This window comes from Thermobia domestica, chromosome 13 (genome assembly GCF_964235325.1).
Source record: "Thermobia domestica chromosome 13, izTheDome1.hap1.1, whole genome shotgun sequence".
Taxonomy (NCBI): domain Eukaryota; kingdom Metazoa; phylum Arthropoda; class Insecta; order Zygentoma; family Lepismatidae; genus Thermobia; species Thermobia domestica.
The window spans coordinates 214,180,750-214,205,913 of NC_137466.1; the positions used below are offsets into that span (position 1 = coordinate 214,180,750).

General features: G+C 34.9%; 1 protein-coding gene across 1 annotated transcript in view; it reads left to right on the forward strand.

Annotated features, from left to right (window-relative positions):
* The window catches only part of LOC145669008 (uncharacterized), a gene marked incomplete in the record, with an annotated part of 761,869 nt that overhangs the window by 173,505 nt on the left and 563,200 nt on the right, over positions 1 to 25,164 (forward strand). The window contains 1 exon segment of the mRNA XM_081737333.1: positions 5,951 to 6,006. Within this exon segment, the coding sequence (XP_081593459.1) occupies positions 5,951 to 6,006 (56 nt within the window).

Sequence of the window (25,164 nt, forward strand, 5' to 3'; positions counted from 1 at the left end):
AGTAATTATGTGATATTTTCAAATAGAAAAAAGATAATTGAAATGTGGAACAAGAGCGTGACAATATTATTTAAATATTTTGCGTGAGGAACCGTTATCACAAGTCACCAACTGGCTTTCCGTTTTCAGCTGTTTATAAACGCGAAAATAAATGCCGATTTTTAAATGGCTGGAAATCGAAAGCAGATAAGTGAGTCGTGATAACGGTATGTCATGTAAAATAATATTGTCTAGGACGCTTTTGTTCTACATTTCAATTATCTTTTATGTATTTGTAGATATCACATAATTACTGTAAAATTATCGGTATTTTAATTTCGCCGGGATGAGGAACTTTCACGATTTCGAGTTATAAAGATTGAATGAACAAAACTTCGACTTATAGAAGTTATATACAGTAGTTACTTTTAATGAGGAACACAGAACCTCGATATCTCGAATTTTAGTTGTGTTCACCTTGATAACTCGAAAAACTCGAGTTTTCGTCTGTGCCCCAGTGTTGCCAATTTGGGGGAAAAGTCGCTAAATCTAGGGGATTCACATTCCAGGATAGCGACAAAAATTAACTTTTCCGATTAGCGACTTTTTTGGTGATTTTGGAAAGACGATTTGGCGACATACTTACAAATCTAGCGACTTTTGTGCTGCGAACAACTTATCATAAAATAAGTACTATTAGCTCGAATCAGTTTAGATATATGTTTATTTTCCTTTTGCTTATTTGAATAAGGGAAATTACATAAACATTTATCATTTATCATAAACATTTATAACATTTATCTCTAAATTCCCGCTTGGTTTGCTGTTATCTCTTACCTTCTAATGACGACCAACTCCAACTTTTAATGTCCTTTAGTTTCCAGAGCTTCCGTTTAGAGGCACAAATAATACATTCACGATAGCAAACAGATTATCTGTAGAAGCGTGAGTATAAGGGAAGTAAGATTTTTTTTTCCTAGACCTTCAGATTTCTAGACCTTTTGTTCGTTTTTCTAAACTCATTTTTGATTTTGTTGAAGCAGAATTGGTCATAAAGTTAAAAATATATAAAAGTGAAATTATTGTTAATTTTTCATATGCTTTCTTTTTGCATGTATAGTACTATGCCTTGAATTGACCACGTATCTGATACACACACACACACACACACACACACATGTATATATATATATATATATATAAGAAAGAGGCAAAATTCCACGAAAACTTTTTAACGACTTCTCACCCAGAATTGGAGTAATTTCATCCCCTATTTAGCGACTTTTTGTATCAACTTGTTGGCAACACTGCTGTGCCCTTCAGCTTCGAGTTATCGACGTCCCACTGTACTATAAAGATATCAACGAGAGGAGATAAAATTTTCCTAACTAAATTCGAGACAGCCCCAACTCTTGCCTTGTGAGGACCTTTACAACTGGTGAAACGTTTTCCTTGTAACTTCCGTAAAATGTTAGGAGTTTTGTCAGTGATTCGTTGTAATTTAACTGAAATACAAGGTGACTTGTGTGAATACGAGGGATTGCGTATAGATGGAATTGAAAAGGTTTTTCATTCTAGACGACACAAATAATTAAAACTCTCATTTCTCACAGAGAGAGAGAGAGAGATTGGCGACAAAAATACGATAATATATGCCTCTCCATGACTGTACAAATCATCCAAGTGAGAAAGCGTTTCAAAGAGAGAGAGAGAAAGGGCTATTTTCTAACGATAGGGCTAATGCATTCGCCAGGGATTGCAGCCGACGGTAGACGTTTTTTTTTTTCCTTCCTTGGCCATTCAATCGATGCTAATGCGTTTCGTGTGACACCCTTTTATTTCGCCTACTATCTCTTTTTTTATTGTTATAATTTGGAACAATGCATTTATTCTTCCCTACCTGGAACAATGATCGTTTTATTCTTGTAGCTATACGGATACTTTGTTTCGTGTATGATAATGGCTTATTTTATATGACGTTATGTCCAAAATAATAATAAAAAAGAAACTTTAGCTTCCGATAGATGGATAGATGATGGAATAAAAGCCAGCAATTGTTAGAGCACTCGAGGTACCCATCTGTGAAGATTTTATTTTCCAAATAAAAGGAGTATTTATATTTTTTGCCTACGAGCAGGTTATTACTAGTTTTAAAAAAGTAATTAACACCAAAATAAAACAGCGCCGGGTTTAATTTACGAGAAATTCAGGTGCAACATTGCAATACATAAAGTTTGCATTAAACAAGGTACAACCATTTTGTGTTAAACAAAAGTGCTTTCTACCATGAAATTAAATTATACATTTAATATTCCACTAGGACAGTGGCATTTTTTTTTTTCGATTTTTTTTGTTCCAGAATTTAATATCTTTATCAAGAAGGAGACGAGCCCCAGGTCAGTAGCCAGAATACTAAGACAGGGGAGCTTGAGATCATTTTTTTTGGGGGGGGGAGGGGCTAATGTGAGTTCACCTTACATTCATACATACTTAGCCCTACTACTGTGAAAATGCATATAATTTTTTCTGTTGTTATTCGAATATTGGAATATCTGAATATTTGTTTTCAATATTCGAAGAATTATTCTAATAAGTATTCATTATTCAAACTAATTTCATTATCCGATTAATTGTTCAAATTATTATTCATTATTGGAATAATTGTTCGAATATTCGATTAACGAATATTTGTGGATTCCATTATTCGAACATTCGAATAATGAATTATTCGAATCTTATAACAGCACTAATACGTGTAAACCAGCTACTTACAAGTGAATGTTCAGTGACGTCACAAATTTGTGCTCCATTCACAATAAAACACACGGAGAGAACAAGGAGTAGACCAGAAACCTTGCGCTGTTAAACACAGTGTTGGCGGGCAAACAAAAACATCGATGGTTTTGCATATACTTTTCTCGTGCACTGGAAACGTTTCTTTACCCTCCCTTGTTCTATTTGTTGCTTTCTCTTGCTTCTCCAAGCTGTGTTGCTCTGATATTTTACATCGAAACCATTGGCCTTAACAGTCACCAGACACAGCTCAGAGGCCATTTTATGCTGGATATCTGACAACAACAATAACAATAACAATGGAAGGGATTTGGAAAGTTATCGGCCAGGGCCTGTTTAGTAGGTACCATCTCGGCATTTGCCTGGTAGAACTGAGGAAAAGTCCTGGAAAACACGTCAGGATGGTCGGCAGCGGGAACCGAATCCACGACCTCCGGAATGCGAAGTGAACGCTCTACTTCATTCGGTCAGAAAAATACTTGCCATGACCGGATTTGAACCCAGACCTCTGTGATAGAAGCTTCATGCGTTACCACTACTCCACAAATTACTCATAAATTCGAGAGTTTCGAAATCAATTAAAAGTTTCATTGTTCAGTGTACAATTTGTAATATTTTGAGCTAAAAGTCGCTACCCTGAACACGCTTTTGGAAGAAATAGCAAATGAGTTTCGTTTCTGATGGTAAAACTACGGTAGATCTGCAAACTACGCCAATTCAATACTGAAACCGGATGTATTAGATCTATAACTTCCGGTTTTAAAAAAAGGAATAAGGTGATACCTGAAACTTCTTGTGCCCTGAAATCGCTAATCTATTAAGATTTAATTTCAGTTGCGTGGTTAATCTTGATAAAAAGAAGAAATAACATATTAAATTGTGCTTAAGCGAAATGTGTTAATATGGTTGTACCTATGCAAAGTAAAGAAAATATCCATTAAAAGAGCATCATTTAACATGTGTTTTAACTGTCTCCAATATTCTAAGCTTAATGTGCAAATTACTTGGAGAATGATGGGTAATCTCCTTATAGTACCCCAAAAGAGTTCAACAAATTAATATTACTTACGCTTCTAAATAATATTTGGTTTAGAAAATTAATTACGTCAAAATTCCTAAGCGCAAACACATAAAATTGTAATATACTTATTCATAATTTAATTATTACGAATACCGAGAGAAAAAAAAACTTTGATGTTATCCAAACCAAATCAGTAGACCTATTATTTTAGCGTTTTGGCTGTTGTCAGAAAATAAAATTGGGATGGGAATTGATGAAGGAAGGATTTATGAAGAAAATTTGATTAATGTATATACCTACATGAATGGTTTTTAATTACAAGTTTGATTAATTAATATAATTAAATTTCAGGCAGTGGCGGATTAACTCCGGGGCCGGGGGGGCTAGACCACCCTCAGTTTTTTGAATAACAAAAATAATTGAAGCTATTATTTATATATATTTTTGAAAGTTTATAGTAAACTCCTCATGATATACTATCATAGTCTGGGGTCTGGATGCCCCCCCCCATTTTTACCTTATGGATCCGCCACTGTTTTCAGGAAACTATCAAACATATGGTGATTTTGAGCACAAAAATGGGACTCCTGATATTTGTCAAAACATCAATTTGAATTTTTATGTTCAAATTTTTCATCGGAGGAGACTTATTTCCTAATTTTTTTAAGCACATAGAATCAGTGATGATGATGATTTTACATATTCCTCGGAGAGAAATGCGAAATAAACAAGAGATGAAACCAGGCATGTAGCCAGGATTTTGTAAAGGGGGAGGGCGTGATATGAAATACCACGGGCTCGATCATTCTAAACTATTTTACTGGTAACATATATTGCTTCGTTTAGCCATGATTTCTTAATGGGGAGGGGGTGTAACATGTAATACTGTGGTTATCACACCAGGAGCTCGATCAATTTAAAATATTTTACTGACAACATATATTGGTTTGTTACGACAATAGAATGTGGATATGATAGTAAGTATTTTAATAACAAACTATGAAGAAATCTCGAGTAAAATAATAATAAAAAAAAGTATTGAAAAAGACTTTACAATATTTACGTTCCTTGCTTTGTTCATTCAAATACATATAACAATTTTCCTTTCATTATGATCTCAACTATTATAAAAAGTACATATCCACTATTATAAAAAGTACATATTCAATATTTTTTTTTTTTTTGTAAAATATTTTACAATATCTGTTCCTTTGTTGAGTCAAATGGTAACAGAACTTTCTTTCCATGTAACTTTTTTGCTTTCATTATTCCGTCAACTACTGTCTGTTCCAAATGACAGGTTAAAGAAACAGTAGAAAACTGTTTCTGAAATAACATGTTTGCTACCGCAGAGAAACGATGACGAAAAATTATGATTAAAAATGTCCACACACTTACAGAACGGCACTGTGTTTTCGAAAGGTTGAAATTTTCTTCACTAGTAACAGAAATTCTGAGAATTCCTAACTTTTATAGAAATTTCGAATTCCCTGACTTTTCCAGTATACCCAGCTCAGCTATGTATTGCAAGTAATACAAATCTCCTCATAAGAAAAAGTAACCAAAATCTTGTTGTAGCTTTTTATTTTTAATGCTGATTCTTCTTTTTCTCATCTCTTTTTGTTTCATCCTTCTTTATTTTTTTTCATTTCTGGTCTCGAAGGAGGGTCCGAATCCCCCGTACCTCCCCCTGAATGAAACTAGTACTGCGAAAATACTGGTGACCCTGGTTGAGCACAAGGGCGCCGATCCTTGGGGGAGGGGGCCCGGGCCCCCCAAAGCTCATGTGTGCCCCACATTCTATTCATGAATATACAATATTTGGCATAATTTGAGTGCAGTTTGTCTTAAAAACCTATGCCTTCTGCATCTGAATGCACCCCTCAAATTTACAGAGAAATCGGCGCCATTGGTTGAGCACAAACTGAGAAATATTTGTGGGGAATTTGTTTGTTCTGTGGGCAAAAGTTTCCTCCAGGGTCGCACCTTGAAATCATCACTGTTTAAAATGATTCCTTTACTCGATATAGTTTGAATAATTAAAGTGGTTCGTAATTTGTACAGTAGATTCCAAAGCTTCATTTTATAATCATATTGTTAATATAATGTATATATTTTTTTTCGTTACATTTTAATGTTAATAATTTTTTCAAATAGATGGCTGTGGGGTGAGACCTGTCCCTGTTGAATGTCGAGGGAGACCTACGAGAAAGGTAAGTCATTTCATTTATTTTATTATATTCCTTGATACAAATATTACGATAATTTTTCATGGTGTATTTTCCTTTAAAAGAGTTTGTAGCTACCTAACAGGTTATTAGCTTGCGATTGCAGGTACATGTTAATTTTATCGGTATATTCCTCCCGTTTTATGATGATACTGCGTACTTTTCATTCTGTTTCCGCAGGCGTACAATGAAGCATCACTTTACCTCAACAATAATTTCGTGTAAAATACAGAAAGATAGAGAAATATTAAAACGTGAGACAAATAAGGCATCATCGTATTGGTAGGTTGGTTTGGAGTTCAGCGTCCTTTTCAACAGTGAGGTTGTATGAGACGTGGAGCTACAGATTAAAGTGGAATCCAAACCGAATGAGGCTCAACTTGCGAATCTAACCTGGGTTTTCTGCATGAAAAGTGCGTATACTAACCATATATCAACGAGGGAGTTCTAACATATGATTGTAATAGAGCATAATGAAAGGGGGAAAAAACTAGTCGATTAATTTTCTATACATTTGTGCAGTGGCGTATTTACGATTTTGTTTCGGGAGGGGCTTTGCCTGGAAATGTGAAAATTCTGCAAGATATTTCATTTACTTTACTATACTAAGTAAGATTTCGGAGGGGGCTTAAGCCCGGAAGCCACCCCCCTAAATACGCCACTACATTTGTGTATTGAACCAAACCAAACCACTTAACATAACAGGCCTTTCTGTGGGTGTGAGCCACTCCAGCGCCATCTGTTAGTGACCGGCTGAACGACGTCGAGAACCTAGCAACGAACACGCGGTCAGTCCTGTCTCTAACAGCATAGACCTAGTGACCGTCACGTCTTTTATTCACGTGCGTCACGGTGCTGGGTGCACGGCGAAAATTGGGAAACACCGGCCGGGGATCGAATCTAGGACCATGCGGACATGAGTCCAACGCTCCGACCACTAGACTACGAGTTATTTATTATTTATTTATTTTTTTTTTTCAAGTTTAGAATCATCTTTTTTTTTTTTTCTTCACCAAGACTACATATATCAGACGTGGACCTATATAGTTTAAGGTGGAATCTGAACCACTCTAATGCGTTCAGTGCTTCCCCACTGGGAGTTGGAACCGGGACCCTGTGCAGCGAAGGAGCACTCATGAGCCACTAGATCACATTCAGCAAGTAAGCTAGACTGGTTAATGTTTAATTATCTTCCCAATAGCCAGTGTTTGAAGTGGAAAAATAAAAGCAGATGCGGTATGTTTTATTACGATTTTGAATCAACGTACCAGATATCTAAATGTTGAAATACAGTGAGAGTATGTTGCCTATTATATTTCTATTTACATAATGGCTAGAGCAACCCAAAAGCATAAAAAGCATAATAGCAATTTAGACATATGGTTGGTACCTTGTACATGGTTGTGGTTATTTAAGGGTCCAGAAGAAACTAACTTTAAAAGCATAATAAAGCATAATTTTAGAAAATAAAGCTTTAAGCATGATTTAAAATATATAGCACAATTCTTGGAAAATTCTGTTTAACTGCAAGTTTAACATTTTTAAAACCAAAAAATTTACAAAGCAAAATCATTAAGAACATAACAATGCAACAATGAAAAGCTAATTTTTATTTCTGTAAACTTTTCGGTGTAATCCTTTGATGTGGAGAAAAACAAAAAGGAAATGGATAAAACTTTCCGCCAACAACGAATAGTACACAAGAACTCCACACTATATTGTTATGTGTACCTCTTGAACTTGAGCACTTTCTCTATTTTTTGGTGATATCTTTTACTTTCCCTTTCTGTATATATGCACCTCTAAGGCGCACACAAGTGAAACAAAAACTGACTCGAGTAAAGCCTCTCTTTACAATGCATTAAGTAGAAATTTCATTAAATATGAAAGAAACTGGTTGCATAAAATATTAATAAATAGATCATGATATTTAGAATATTTAATGTATAGTAAATATTTTACATTATACACGATTAATATAAAACAATGAATGAAATTAACAATAAAGCATAATAAAGCATAATTTGGAAAGAAATAAAGCATAATTACACACAAAACAAAAATAAAGCATAATGTGGGTTGCTCTAATAGTGGCTGAAAACAATTGGAAAGCTTCTCAGTAGTTAAAGGGAGAGGAACATGGAGAGACTTTGATCCCTCGCCAAGAACTTTGTGAAAAAAAATAATAAAAAATCCCTTTATGTTGTATTATACAGAATTGTAAACGAAAATTCTCAAAAATCGAGTTTTTACATTAGCAATTTCCTTCGGGAAAAGTCCCGGACACTCTCACTCGTTTGAGTATTCCAAACCCCCGGAAGATCCGCCCCCACAGCAGACAACCCCTAAATCTGCCCATACTCAAATCATGGCATATATATGTATTAAGGCAAGAATACACATACATATAGAGAGAAACAGTTCAATATGACACATCAAAATATAAACTAAGTGAACTTCTTTGAAGACACCTCATTTTCAAAAACAAAAGGTAGGAAAAAGAAAAATTTTGGTGTCAACTTAAAGATTATTTCTGCATAAGAAATATTTTTTTTTTTCGTGCAAAGCTGTGTATAAAAATGGATTTATTAAAGGTATTTATTTTGCAGTAACGGTATGTCCTGATAACTGAAAAACCAGAGGCGGTATGGCATACCACCGCATACCGTCTCACTTCCAACCACTGCCAATAGCATAAAACAGCTCGAACAATTTAAATATACTTTAGGAAAAGAAGCGCTTCACACAACGATGATTTGGACAGATTTGCTGTAATACTTCATGAGAAAAATGGTAATCTCAGATTAAAAGTAGCTGTTGAGATAAATGGCATTCCCATGTCAAACGACTCAAGAGGTAATCCTCTCAAACTCTGAATGACATTCTCATTTTTTTTCTTCTCAGATATCACTTTCGTGAATTACGAAAATCTGATATCTGAGTTCACTTGTCGCGACGTCATTCAATGTAAGGGATTATATCGTGTTGGTTGTACAAAGAAGCATCATTAGGCGCGGTAGCCATGAGCAGGCACATATGCAAAATTTTATTTCGGAAGGGATTTACATTCAACATGAGGATAAATTACATTAAAATGTTTTTTTTTTTTTTTTTAATTACTCTTAAAATTAGACTAAATTTACAGAAAAGTCGGAGATTCGTGGTAGTGCTGGTGTCCAAATCCCTTGCGTACGTTCTTGGTGATGAGAATAAACTTCTACGTGGTCTCTTTTCACTGAAAATTGGCCTTCTGAGGATCATATATATCATGCTCTCCATTTAGGATAGGCTCAGATGGTCCACTAATGGAGTCTCTTGGTTGGGCAAAAAGATGAGTACACCTTCGTCTTTAGCAAGGATGTTATAAAATAGAGGATTTGCTCATACGTATCTTCATCCTATGAACTTAATGAAGCCAAAAAACAACCGAGCATCGCCTGAGCTGACACGTCTGATTGGCTGCTCTCGTTTCCGCCATGATTGTTGGCTCGAAACATTGCGATCTTAGTGGCGCGGAGCGGGCAGAGTGGATGTGGCGAAACTGTGACGTATGGCTTCACGATTTTATTGTATGGGCTGATCCTCTATTTCATAACATCCTTGGTCTTTAGCCTGCTGCGGTTCATACCAGGTAAATGCCGAGATGGTCCTCAACAAACTGTCTCAGGCCGCTTCGTTCCTTTTTCACTTCCCTGGGTAGTGTAATCGCCGAGGAACACCATTCCTCATAGGCAATCGTTCTTTCAGAAAAATGTTCCGGGGGGGGGGGGCACTGCTGGTACTATTTTATTTATTATATTGTAGACGTATAATTTTGGTCTCCGGGGGCAGTGTCCCCCCCCCCAAAAAAAAAACAGGTCTGAAAGAAACACTGCTCATAGGTGATGGGCTAAAAATGACCATAGATCCCGGAAGCACAGAAATCTAATTCCTAATGCCGACAAAGTGAACACTTTCAAATATCTAAGATCAATACTAACAGACCAAAACCACACCCATGGAGAAATTAAATGTCTACTGAAAGGAAGGAGTTCATAATATTAGTCAGTCCAAAAACTCTTTTGCCTTCGCAAATTCTGACAAAGAATTTGAAGCTTAAAGTATATAAACCATATTTATGCCTGTGGTGTTTTATGGTTACGAATCATGGCCGTTTATTTTAAGGGAAAAACGCAGACTGGAAGTTTTGAAAATAAAATCGTGAGGCGAATACTCGGACGTAAGAGAGACGAGAACGGGGAAGAGCGAAAACTTCTTAACGAGGCGCTGCATAATTTAAACCATTTACCTAACATTGTTAGAATCAGTAAGGGGCTATTCACATACATCGTCACCCACCGACATTTTAACACCAGCAAAATTCGCATCAGTGTATTTTGAATAAGTACATATACACATAATCGTTCGCAGTTCTGTCGGCCGTCAACAGTAACAATAGTTAAGTTTACTATTATGTAGAAGAAAATTTTTGTTCGCAAGTAAGTATGTGATAAGGAGGCGAGGAAGTTAATGTTGCTGGATCCGATAATTTCCATACATAATAACATAAAATTTGATTTTTATATATACTCCTTGTGGGATTGATAATACACTTCTACTGAAAAAATATTTTCTTAAATTTAACCGAATTAACGTCTTATGAAATACCAACTGTTTTATTTTTTGTTAAAAGATTTGTAGTATCTACATATGTAACAGAAATATTTCTATTAAACAGAATCTTATGTAGTAAAAGAAACATTCGGAAGGGATTGTTTGATGTGTAAAAAAAAAACTTTTTCCAGGTTTGAAGGCGAGGAAATAGTATACAAGCAGGGCCGGATCCAGGATTCTCTGACGGGGGGTGCACCAATAACTACCAGTACATTTGAATTAAATTTGAGTTTTTTAAAATGCCTTTGAGCATCTGTAATGTGAATGAAGAATTCCTTTGGAAATGCTATGTGTTTGCTCTCGATGAATTCTTTTCCTTCTGCCTTCACAAAATTGAATTAAAAAGTATTGATTTTGCAAAACTCACTGCTAGCTTCTCACTTTAGGTAGTGTATATTTACAACGATGGAAGGGGGGGGGGTGCACGTGCCCCTTTGCACCCCCCTAAGTCCGGTCCTGTATACAAGTATAACTATTTGTTAGATTTTGAAACAAATGTTTGTAATAATGATTTATTCATTGAGTTAATATATATATCTGAAAAAATATTAAGGTATTTTACCATAACTAACATGTACCTTTGAAAGTACGTGGTTCTCAGTTCGAATGTCGATGGAGGCACATTTATAGGTTCTATTCAGTATTGTGAAATAGGTGGAGGGCTACTTCAATTAAAACATTTTTAACTTCAGTATTAAAAGCAGACGTATAAAAATATATTGTTTGTTAATAGTCTTCATCCCGGCGAAATTAAAATACCTCTAATTTTACAGTAATTATGTGATATCTTCAAATAGATAAAAGATAATTGAAATATGGAACAAGAGTGCCCTAGACAATATTATTTTGCGTAAGGTACCGTTATCACAAGTCACCTAGTGGCTTTCCGTTTTCAGCTGTTTAGAAACGCGAAAATAAATGCCGATTTTCAAAACGGCTCGAAATCAAAAGCAGATAAGTGAGTCGTGATAACAGTATCTCATGTAAAATAATATTGTCTAGGGCGCTCTTGTTCCACATTTCGATTATCTTTTATCTATTTGAAGATATCACATAATTACTGTAAAATTAGCGGTATTTTAATTTCGTCGGGATGAAGACTCTTAAAAGTGTGTATATACACACACCGCAAACTCCAGAGGTTGGGAATTGTAGCCTAAAATGACACCCTTGCCTTAGTACTACTCTCAAAGGCAATTAATACAATGAATCTTAATAATTTGATTTTAGCAAAATTTTTGTCTTGCTTAATTGGAAGCCATGTATGGCATGAAACCAAAAATGGTCACGACTCTGTCAGGATTTTAAATTGTCTCTACTTTCGTATTATTGACGAAGTTTGTTATTATTATTGGAACATAGTCTTCACGTCATTATATAAAACCTTCCGAGTAACAGGAAACTTCACAAGAGCGGCCTGGTAACGGAAATACTAAGTTCACTGGGAAATGTTAGCCTAGGCCCGGCGCGGCCTGTGAATTTATAATGTGAGGATTGACACGAGTACGAAATATGTTTTAGCATTTAGGCCCGAGCGCGGCCCGCGCTTGTGTGATAGTCAAATGAGCCCGAAAAAGCTCGAATTATAGAAATTTAGTAATTAACACAAAGTTGTATTTTTATTAACAGCAACTAGATGTTTAATTTTGCAGTTGTGATTTGAAAGTTCTCCAGAAAAAACTGCCCAATTAATATCGTTGTACAGTGTATTTACAAAATTAGGCCCGAAAAATGTGGTGGTATATTTAAAAATTTACGGCCCGAGCCCAGGCCGGGTCCGAAGTGATATATGGTTTGTAGGCCCGCGGGCCAGGTCGGGCTTAAGCCCACGGACTCAGCCCGAGCCCGTGCAGACCTCTACAAGCAACCAGAAGCACACATTTAAATGGGAGCAGTAGTAGTAATAGGTCTGAGAGTGGCACCAACTGAAGCAATAAAAACAACAAATGGTATTGTTCCTACAACAAAAATTTTACGAAAGTATTGAGACAGTTAACTATTTCTCATTTTTACTTTCCGTGTATTGTGGTAGGTAACATATAGCTGCATACTATTCGAATTGGCCATATTTTATTATAATTATATTATATTTATTTATTTGCCATCAACACAACAGGCATAAGCCCAATAATAGTGTTGGTGTATTACATAATACATTTACAATAGTTTTCTTAAACATAGAGTTCATATCACATAATCAATTTCTTTGTGTTCGATACTTATTTTGTTATAAGTAGAACATATTTTCCAGATATGTTCTATATCATTTAAATTGTCTTACTTTTCTTTCATCAACTACAAATATGTTTCTCTCTTCACTATAGAAAGACTTATATTACATTATTATGGGAAAAGAAATGCTGCTTCACCTTCCATTGGCGCAAATCCCGTGGATGAGGGGCACATTTCCTCTCAAATCTTGAAACTGGAGGGACTATTCCCCATTAATCCGATTTGAAATGTTTGTTTTGGGGTGAAATGTCATCATTTGTGTCCGATTACCACAAAGGAAAATGAGATAAAATTGATGTCCTCCCAGAATAAACTTCAAACCAGCCTGCTTCCCAATGTTGAAGACAATTCTGCTTCCCTGATCCTCCACAGCATTAGTTTTCAAAAAAACTTTGTAAATATTTTGAACATCGCTTAAAAATATATGGAAACGGTCTCCCCCCTCAATGTTGAAGACAGATTTGCGCCGCTGATACCTCCCTCCTCGAATAGCTGCATAAAGTGTTCCTACATTCTGCCTTGGAAAGGTGGCAAACCTAGCTTATGGTCGTTTCAATAATCTGTTGAGAAAACATTCAACAAATACATAGAAACTCTGAAGAAATGATAATGTTATCGCTTTGCTATTTTAGTCAACTAATTTTTGTAATTAGATGGGGGTAAAGCACAGTACTTGTAATTAGAGGTAGTTTCTGACAGCATTGTGTACAGAAATAACATTAATAATGAAATTAATGCAAACTACATGTAAGGTAAACAAAATAAAATATTATGGCGATTAAATCAATCCAAAATCAATCGTTGTGTATATTTATGTTAACTTCTTATGATTAATTTTGTTCTTTTATGTGACCACCTTGGATTACCTGAGAATCGGTTGTAAACATAATAACCTATGTGGTTGTAAAATTCAGTGATCACGTTGCACCTTTAAATGACCAATCTAAACCATTGTCAGAGAAAAAGGAAAATTTAAGAATTTTAATCGAAGACATCAATTAACCATCTGCTGAGAATAAAAGAGAGTGAGAAACGTAATTAATAATGAGTTGTTCAACCCATGCAACATGGATTCCTGGCACCACGACATGGCGAGTCCTCAGGGTTGCGGAATGAGGAAAAAGCCTCTAGATCAGGGTTTCTCAACCTGAGAGTCGCGAAGATAAGCGGAAGAGATAAACATAATTAGAATCTAATACTGGAAAATATTTTTACATATTATTTTGAATTTTGTTCTGATAGACATATTCTTATTTTATACATACTGCTAAAAACAACAACAAAAAATAGGTCTACTAAACATTTTCAACAGGTCCAGAGTTGTTTAGAAATCAATTTAAATGAAAGAGGTACGATATGAAACTAATGAGAACTTCACATTGAAATACCAGAAAAATATAAATGCAACAAAACTTGCATATTGAAATACAATTAAAATTGAAAGCTAATGAGATACCTGAGCATGGTATGATCTCCCTAGTGCGGAAATGTCCGCTTCAATCTTCGTGATGCACAATATCAACTGATAAGCGATTTCTTGTTTTTGTTTTAATGCTTACCAGGCAAGAAAAACCCCTGTCGCACAGCTACTATTTAGCAAATGCAATTACTACTTTTAAAGCAACAGATATCAGACCAGGCTATTCTTCTCTCCTCTTCAGCCAGAATTTCTCCAAATTCCTTGTTACAGAAAACCAGTTGTAAGAACTTGTCGCACGTTAATTTTATTCGTTGGTCAAGAAGTTGTGGGCTTAGATCAGCTACTTTGATGACCTCTTCAATGAAAGGGTTTAATAATCATCTTGAACCAGCACTTTTATCGTAGGGAATATATATATATATATATATATATATATATATATATATATATATATATATATATATATATATCTCCGCAATAGGTATATTAAAAATCCCAAACAAGGTCATTGCAAACCAGAAATTATAAGGGAGTGGCTGGCAGGAGGATGTGAATAATGGGGGTCGTAATAGGAATTAGGTCGAAATAGGAACCACTGCTCTAGATATAGAGGTTTGCTGCTAATATACTGAATAAGCAATTGTAGGCAAATAACAAAGGCTTTGCCCAATGTTTAAAAGAATTCACTAACTAACACTTAAATTCACACCCTAAATTAAACTCTTTTAAAACTCTATTTTTTTAAAGTGTGATTGATGAGAGTTTTTTGCTGTACGTCTTGGTAAAGACTCTCAAATTAGAACCTAGAAATAGTATAAATCACTATTTCAATAGTATGTATATGTTTTGGTGCTGTTTTCAAACATCCGAAGTAAAAAAAAAAAAAAAAAAAAAAAAAAAAAAAAACGAAAATAAGTAATCACATGTACATGTGTAAAATACAATGTTGAACATACATATTATTTCAAAAGTATTGCTTTTTTATTTTTCATTTCTTGCTTCTCTTCTCTCTATTTTGTTTTTTGAAGTTACATTTTTTCTGAAAATTCCAGACCACAGCAATGCAGTGAACATCTGTGGTAAACTGAAGGAAATAAGCCGTAATGTCTATTCAATAATTAAAAAAGAAAAGTTATTGAAAAAATACTCGTGTCTACTCATATGATATCTTAACACTGAACACGCAGCCAATTATTTTGATTTTTGAAACAAATGATTTCTCTCAAAGATTATTTGCTCAATCAGCACCTTAATAAATTAAAGCTGGTGTCAGAATAAGTGAGCATTTGAGGGGGTGGCCTGGTGTGAACGTCCCCGTAGATACGAAATCCTCCTTGGAAAATATCTCTGATATTGTTCACGTGGATTGCGGTGTTTTGCAGTACTACTTTATACCCTTACGTAATGAAAATGCGCCTCTTCCCTGCCCCAAGGGAAATTTTCTGGAATCAGCATTGGTTAGAACTTGATGAATAGGAAAACCAAGTGACCAGCCTATTTATCGAAGAGAGATATACAGTTAAAAATAGTTTATGCAATGAACTATGCTTGTGAATCTAAGGAAACTACAATTTACATGTAATGGATGCACCAAAACGTGTCTATCAATTAATTATCAGATTTATTTACTCACTAGTCTTTGGTTAGCTGGGGACCTCGTCCCTAGACATCCACATTTGCTGGAGCTACGACCACACTCTTTTCATATCTCTAATCTTAAGTGATTTCGAGATATGAGTATCTTATTTTAAGTATTACAACTTCACCCTTTTTCTTCCCTTCTTAGGAAAACATTTAATAATAATAATAATAAAAAACATTGAAACATGTCTTTAATTATTGTAAATTAAAAGCCTTAATACCAACTTTCAAATACCATCTTGAATATTAAATATATCTTCTAAATACCATCTTTAAAATTAGCCTGATGATCTTTTATATCAGGATTTTTGCCGAGGAGGATCATCTAAAAGATCGTGGACCTGACCTAAAGTCACGTGCACTAATAAAACTTTCCCGAGTCCCAGAAGACCCAGAACAAATTTTCGGAATTGAGAAAATAACAAGAATGTCTGTTCCAGCTTTCCGTAATGAGTTCTAATTGTGTAAACGAAGTTGTCATTAGCACATAAGACAAATTCACAGACGCGGTTGTAGAACATAGTATTTTTATATCCTGATCCAAATTGTTCACGAACAATTATTTAGAAGTAAACATAGTCCCGCAATTTCTGATGTTTCATAAGATTACACCACTAAAATTCAAAATTAAATATAACTCGAAATAAAATCTAAAGTTATGACTACCACAATATATCCACTTATATGGATGTGCAAATGCTTCATTTCGAAGCTGAAAAGCCCGCAGAAACTTAGAACGATAAAACGATATTTCGAGAGCAAAATGTTGAGCAAAGGTCGAATAAAAGAAAACAGTGTTTATTTCGTGCCTAGATGCTATTAATATGTGCTGAAAAAAAAAAAAAAAAAAAAAAAAATCAGTCAGTTATTGGACAAATTTCAGAAACGACTTTTCGTCATCGTTTAACGTGTATCAGCGAATAAAAAGGTCTATAGTGAATCTAACCTCAAGGGATTTCGAGTTGCCTTTTTCCTTCCCTTGTAGGGGAAATATAAAATATCTCTGAAATACGATTTTAAATGAAAAGTCTAAATACCAAGTAATATGTCTCTAACATAAAGGCCCAAAGGGATATTCCCAGAGCTGGTAAAAATTTAAACATCTTAGGAACCACTTTGATCCCTTCTTATCTCTATTCAGTTTTAAAAACCAATACATTCATTTAAACTAACCCACACTATATATACACAAACAATAGTAAAATGCAATGGTACTTCGTAAAAGAAATTTGTATAAGTTAGTAATAGATGTATGTATAACTATTCAGATTTCGTGATACGGGCATTTTATTTTAACAATTTCAACCCCTACTTCTTTCTACCCGCCTTGTTTCCTTCCCTTCTAGGGCAAATATCAAGAAACGCTGAAAGACGTGTCTAATTATTTTAAATGAGAAGTCCATATATCAAATTTCATGTCTCTTACCTTCAGAGATCCCGAGATATGGCTATTTTTAAGATAATAATGGCCACCCCCTTTCTCCCCATACCTGTCGAATTTCCAAAAAAAAAAAAAAAAAAATCCTTGTTTAGTGGAACCTTATATCACAAATCCCATTATTTGTCCAAATTTCAAGTTCCTAGTTTAAGCGGTTTGGCCTGGGCTATGATCAATCTGTCAGTCAGGACTCTTTTTATACAGAGAGATTTTACGGAGCGCTACTCAACACAGAATAAAATATCAAAGAGAATAACACGCTTTAAATGAACTGAAGCTGGACGCAATCAGTAATGAACAAAAATGACTTTTTTCTCCCATCCTTTGATTATTGAAAATCACTTTTGGCTTGTTTTACTCACTTATTCAACCGAGACAATCTAGTTTTCTTTTTCTGTTAACATTATCTTGTATTTAATGTGCTTCCATCCATCTATGAATTCATTTATATAAATTCATAGATTTATATATATATATATATATATATATATATATATATATATATATATATATATATATATATATATATATATATATACACTGAGAAAAAAAATTGTAGGTGGCGTACTTAAAAAGATAGGTTACATGCGTAATTCCTGTAGTTTTTGGACTTAACGTACAACAGACGTATAACTGAAACCGCATGTTTTATAATACTTTCCGTATAAGTGTTCCATTTATACGTACTTTCCATATGAAACAATACAGGCGGTCAGGATCTCTCATACAAATGGATGTATATAACATATAGCTGGCGAAGGTAACATAAGTATAAGCATGTGATATACGGAAAACTGTTAGATGCCATACATCCTGCAACGGCATGATATAACATCTAAGGGCAGTGCCTATATTGCATACGGATAACGTATGCTCCGTACTGATTTCTATAGTAAGAAAGAGGATACCGTATGTTTGTACAATATACCGCTGTCCGGAGAACGGATTTTTCTCTGTGTATATATGTTGTATGGGTGATTCTCGGCCATCCTTCCACTCATCGCTCTTCACATGTTTAAAACCAGTCTTTCTTTTTTAAAAAAAATCAAATCTGCCATTACAACAAAACCATACGAACAACAGTATATTTCCATTTTGTCTCTAGTTTCTCTGGGGCTCGAAAAAGTATGCTTTCATATCATGTGTAAATGTTGAAATCGGGGTCAAAAAAAAGGAAGAAAGAAAGGTTTAAAAATAAAACAGGATTAGTGCTTGTAATCTGTCGGAGAACATGAGCTTCAAATATCCGGATTTCTGGGTTACACAATTATCTAGTCGTTGTTCGCGAAAATGTTTGAAAAGGCAACCAAAATATTTTATCGCTGTTTTTCCAAACAAATGTACACAAACAAAAGGGTAATCATGTGTAAAGTCAGAACATGTTGCATTCTCGTAGCATTCGCTTTTTGTTTTAATTGTGTGATGATAATGGAGGAAGATACAGAATACAAAAGAAGAAAAAAAAGGTAGAAAGACGAAGTAGATGTTAACAAGCTGAAACAGTATCGCCGGAAACATTGTAATATAATAATAATAATAATAATAATAATAATAATAATAATAATAATAATAATAATAATAATAATAATAATAATAATAATAATAATAATAATAATAATAATAGAAGCAAGCGTTAACGAAGTTTCTACCATTCTACTCTATTGATACGAGGGAGGATCAGAAATTAAGTTTACAAAGCCGATATATCTGGGGTTTCGTCTGGTATAAAGGAATGAGGAATGTGTGGTAATTGTAATACATGGAGTTGGCAACTATGCAGAGTTTCAGTCACACTGCTCCAACCCAGGCCGGTAGCCAGCCCAAAAATTTAGGGGGGGCCCGATCCAACAATATTATAGTTCATCCCATATTATAGTTCATTTGCAAGCCTACCGTAAAAATTTTAGGGGGGACAGCAGAATTTTAGGGGGGCCCGGCCCCCTAGACCCCCCTGGATACGGACCTGCTCCAACCTACGGCGCTAGTTGTAGGTAAACACCAAGGATGTTATAAAATAGAGGATCTGCCCATACAACAAAATCGTGAAGCCATACGTCACAGCTTCGCCACTCCGCGCCACTAAGATCGCAATGTTTCGAGCCAACAATCATGGCGGAAACGAGAGTAGCCAATCAGACGTGCCGGCTCAGACGATGCTCAGTTGTTTTTTGGCTTTGATGAAGATACGTATGGGCAGATCCGCTATTTTATAACATCCTTGGTAAACACAAATGGCGACTCGTTTGGAAAATTGGTCTCGGGTAAGCATATTTTCGAAATACACTCAACCCTAGCCAGAAGGCATTGTAAGCGGGTTACGTTTGGCAAGATTGCACGGAAACAAATGAATGCTGAATTGCATTCTAACCTTCCTACAACAACAACAACAACAAGAACTACTACTACTACTACTACTATTACTACTACTTTTTGCTATGGATGTGTATAGTACAAGGGCAAAGTTATTTTAATGAAAATTTTTAAAAATAATCGTTAAATCACTTTTTGAATATTATTTCTAATCTTATTTTAACGAAAGGAGTGTTATTATAAAAAAAATGAAAATAATAAAAAAAAAAACTTTCCTTAGGCAGGGTTTAAACCCACACCAACAACGATTTTCCTTACTAGCATGTTGCGCTAGCTCATTCGGCTACGAGGGCCGACAACATCTGGTCTTTACTTTGTGCTATATGTAGGTGATGTGATGTCACAAACAGGATTGAGATATAGACGTCATTTATTTTTCCTACATCGTTGCCAAGCGTAACCCGTTCACGATGCCTTATGGCTTGAGTTCAGTGTAGTTCGAAAATACGCCTCGGGTAGACGTCCGCTCAGTTATTCGATTTTTGTGGGCGAAACACGTAACCGCGGCTGAAATTCACCGGCAGCTGGTAGGAGTTTGCGGAGAGACTGTAATGTCTCGTCAGTGTGTCGGAGAATGGTGTCGAAAGTTTGTGGCTGGTAGAGGAAACGTCACCGACGAAGAGCGCAGTGGCCGGGTATCAACAGATTTGAACATAGCTCGCGTGGTGGAGCTGATTCAGGACAATAGGAGAATCATTTCGACATCTGGTGGCAGAATTGGGAATGTCGTTCGGAAGTGTTCGTCACATTGTACACAATATTCTGTAGACGAGGAGGCGAAACAGTTCTTGACAATGTGGCTGAACACACACAAGGACAGGATTTTTATCAGGAGGGAATTTTCAAACTCATCCCGCGATGCGATAACTGTCTCAAACGATATGAAGACTATGTCGAAAAATAATGTATGTACTATTTGTTGGCTGTATTGGTTGCATGAAATAATATATACACATTTCACTACAGGCTTTGTAACAGGCCCTTATGCAGGGGGGTCTAGCCCACCCTAAATTTTTACTGGACCCCTCTAAAATGTTCACGGTAGACTTGCAAATGAACTATAATATGGGATGAACTAATATTTTTGGATCGGGCCCCCCTAACTTCCTCCGGGCTCCCCCTACATTTTCGGGCTGGCTACGGGCCTGCTTTGTAACCTTACTTTTTGATCACTCCTCGTATTTCCGTGTCTATCTATCTGTTAGCCTATCTTGTAATGGAACACTTCTTATTCCATTACAAACAAGTATACATAATTAATTTCACGTAATTTATGTTGTATTTAAAGTTTCACGAATTTTATTCGTCTACAAAGAGTACAAATCAACTGATTATATTGCGTATTCTGGAATTCCACAGGGCTCTAACCAAGATACCTTATTGTTCCTTTCATTTATTAATGATCTCCCTGATCATATATTATTAAGTAACAAATTGCTTTTTGCTGATGACCTCAAAATATACGGTAGGATAAAGACCGTCCATGACTATCTCAATTTACAACACGACATGGAAAATATTGCTAACTGGTATTTTCTTAACAAACTTTGTGTAAATATAAACAAATGTAACATTTTATCGTTTACTAGAAACAAAAACCAAATAAAATTTAATTATTCAATGAATCAGATCTTACTTCAAAAATCAAATAGAGTTTTAGTTATTCAGTGAAATAGATTTTTCTAAATAGATTAAACTCAGTCAAAAATCTTGGAATGACCTTTGATACGAAATTGACATTTAATAACCATATAGAGAACATAGAAAATGAATCTATCAAGATATTAGGGTTCATAATTAGAACTGGAAAGGAATTTAACAATATTACCACATGAACAACAAAAATGTGTTATTCCTAAGTCCGATCAAAATCAGAATATGCTGCTGTGACCTGGAACCCATCGCAAGAGCAATACCGGCACCAACTGGAAAAAGTCCAGTCTAAATGTATCAAATACTTGGTATGTAAGAGAACTAGAATCTATCCATCTTATGAAAATTATCTAACATTAATAGACAACTTCTGTATCCCTACACTTGAACAAAGGCGAAACATGATAGATCTGAGTTTTATCTATAAAATTGTACAAAACGAGTTTAATTGTACGGCGCTGATATCAACACTAAATTTTCATATCCCTACAATTAAAACTCATGCTGATAATCGTGGCCTGTTCTATTGCAAAAAAGCAGGAACCAATGTATTATTGAAATCACCAGCCTGGAGAATATGCTCTTTTTATAACAAAATATGTATCGAACACAAAGAAATTGACATCTGTAATATGATCTATAAGTTTAAGGAAACTATTGTAAATTTATTTTTAACACTCTAATTGGACTTAGGCCTGCTGTGTTGATGACAAATAAATAAATAAATAAATTCTTTTTTGTTACTTTTTGATGTTTTTAAATGATGGTGTTAATAATTTCATGATAATAGTTTCAATAATTCATATGGCAGTGGACAACTGGAAATTCGATTCGAGCCATTCGGGTTTCAAATCGGTCTGCAACCGATTCTCGTAGTAACCCCTGCAAGCTATAATTGTTCTAGGCTCACTGCAGAGAATTTCAAACCAGAAGACATCTTGTAATTGTAATCACTATATTGGATCCGCCATTTTGAGTTTTGTAATTTTGACGTCAGATTCTGAATCAGCTGTCCTAAAAAAAAAAACCTGGCAGTATACTTTCTTCTAAATTAAATGATTGTTTTCGGTCTATGCTTAGAGACCACCCCTAATATTCAAAGGGTGGTTTCTACCCTCAAATCTTCACCATTACGAAAAACAAAAACAAAAAAATACGTGTTGATTATTTTTTGATGTTCTATAAGTGTGCAATGTTTCATTCAAATCGGTGAGTGACACTTCTGTAAGTCTCCTTGTAAGTAATCACTTGATTGGCATCCTTTATATACAACAAATTGTTCACGATGTTATCAATAAGATGAGAGCAGTTTAATAAGAGACAACGAAAAATGAAACTGATTGAGTTTGTGGAATAATTTACTATGGTTTACGATATCAAAAGCTTTGGAAAAAATCCGTGTAAATTACGCCAACTTATGAATGTTGGCTCAAAACATTGTGATCCTATTGGGTGTAGTGGGCAGAGCGAGGGTGGCAAAACTGTGACGTATGGCTTCACGATTTTGTTGAATAGGCAGATCTTCTATTTTATAACATCCATGGAATGTTGGTAGTGATCCAAGGATATTATAAAATAAATGTGCCTGTACTGGAAAATCATAAAGCCATACATCAGCACGCTTATTCTGCCATCTTTGTTGGCTCAACTTAGAATCAGTGTTCTATGAGTTAAAAATTGCAATATCTTAACGTACTATTTCTCGAATACAAAGCAAACAATCGGAAGTGAGCGTGAACGCGAAGCCAAGTGAGCGCTGGTCCCATTGGAAGTAATGAGTTTGAGCTCCATTGATAGTAAATACTCCAAGCCAGAACGAAATTATTGCGTGCAAGCTCAAGTGAGAGCAAGCCCAATTACAGGTAATGAGCCCAAGCCCAGTTGAGGGAACTGAGTCAAAACGCGAGCCCATTTGAGGTTACGGAGCCCGTGCCTGAGTGAGAGCAAGGGTTAATGTAATACTTAGAGACGAAACTTTTTCGCAACAATTTTGATATTTTGTAGCATTATCACAATTTTCGCATTTATGTTGCATTTTTTTTAAATGAAGTTCGTTTTTTTTTAAAAAAAAACAAAATATGGTACTTGTAAACAGTATATGTTTGGTAGTAAGGTGTATCTGATACAAAAATGAGGATATTTCTTAATTAGATGCACATTCTAGCTAATGTGTTCACTGAAATATAGAAATTAATGCAAAAATTTAAACACTTCCTCTAATGTCATCCTTAGTTAAAGAATAACATGCAGCAAGACATTACAAATTCTTCTTTTAAGTTTGTTCTTCTGTCAGTAACAATCATATTATACTTGTAAAAGAATCTCTCGGCATCAACACTCGAGATTGGCAACCATATTGAACGTAACGATCTGACAGCAAAAGATCTGTGGTTAAGTTTTAAACTGTTTAACAATGATACAATGTCAACTTCCATATCCTCACTATTGAGAACTTCAATAACCTTACTTATTCACGGTAAGCAACAAACAAATCATGAACATTTTCATCACAAAACATAGTTAAGGATTTTAAGAACAGTTCAGTTTTGTTGATGTCTACATCTTTATCAAGTGAAACAGTTTCTGGATCAAATAACTCGCAGAGCTTATTCGTAACTGCAACATTTTTCAAGTTAAATAATATTGGAAATGCGCTTTCTAGTTATTATTAGCAATAATTAACAAGAATCCCACTTTTTCGTTTTTATTCGCATTTATCGCAAGTAAAGACGATTTTTTTTAAAAAAATCGCGATGATATAAATGTAACTTCTGGCTCTGAAACGAAAAGTTTGAGGTTTTCTGAAAAATATATGCATTTTTTTTAACGTTTGCACATATCGCGTTAACGAAAAAATTTCGTCTCTACCTATTGGGCTTTCGAAAGTTAAAGGGAGAGCCGTAAGACCTAGGAATGAATGTAGTTTTCTTCCTGTAGTAATGTGATTTTGTAGTTTCTCGTATTTGTCACAAGATGACAGTCAAGAGGGAGTCAGCAAGAGAAAGAGAAAGAAAGAAAAATATGGCGGAAGCAAGAGGAAAAAAGATAGAGAAGAGAGAAATTTTGTGGATGTAGTTATTCGTCTGCTGGCGACAATCCTTCCTCCTTGGCACAAATCTTTTGATGTTCCAAGATTAAGAAATGGAGGACTTTTAATTAAACGCAAACAGACTCTGCAAGAAGACTTTTTGGTTAGCGGCGGAGAGAAGTGGAGGAAACGGGAAGTTGGTGACGACAGCTTGGCCTGCTAAAGCCGTTATTCGCGGTGGACCCCAAAAGATAATTATAAAGGGAGTAGAAACCATTCGTTATATTTTCTCCGTAGACGACTGAATTTGTCATATCTCTGCAAAATAAAACAAAGAACAAAAAATCTCTTTTACATATTACTGAATTCACTTATTAATTATCAGGTTTCTCTTTTCTTTTTTAAAAGATCTGTGTTATTTGTGATGTTTTTTTTTTTTTAAAAAAAAAGGAATACAGAAATACGTACTCTTAATTTGTTTATGAAAATAAGACCGGCATCGTCTAGGGTTGCCTCAAGGTCAAGGAAGCATAACGAAGCATTATTCTGTATATTTACATTTCTAATTGACTATCAAATTAGATATTTTCAGAATATTCTCTCAGGGGAAAGAAAACGAAAATAAGCTTACTTTTTTGTTTTTGTTTTTATTGTTCTTCCCTTTTTTATTAAAAGAAATGAAGAACTTTGTAATTTTTGTGTCTAAAT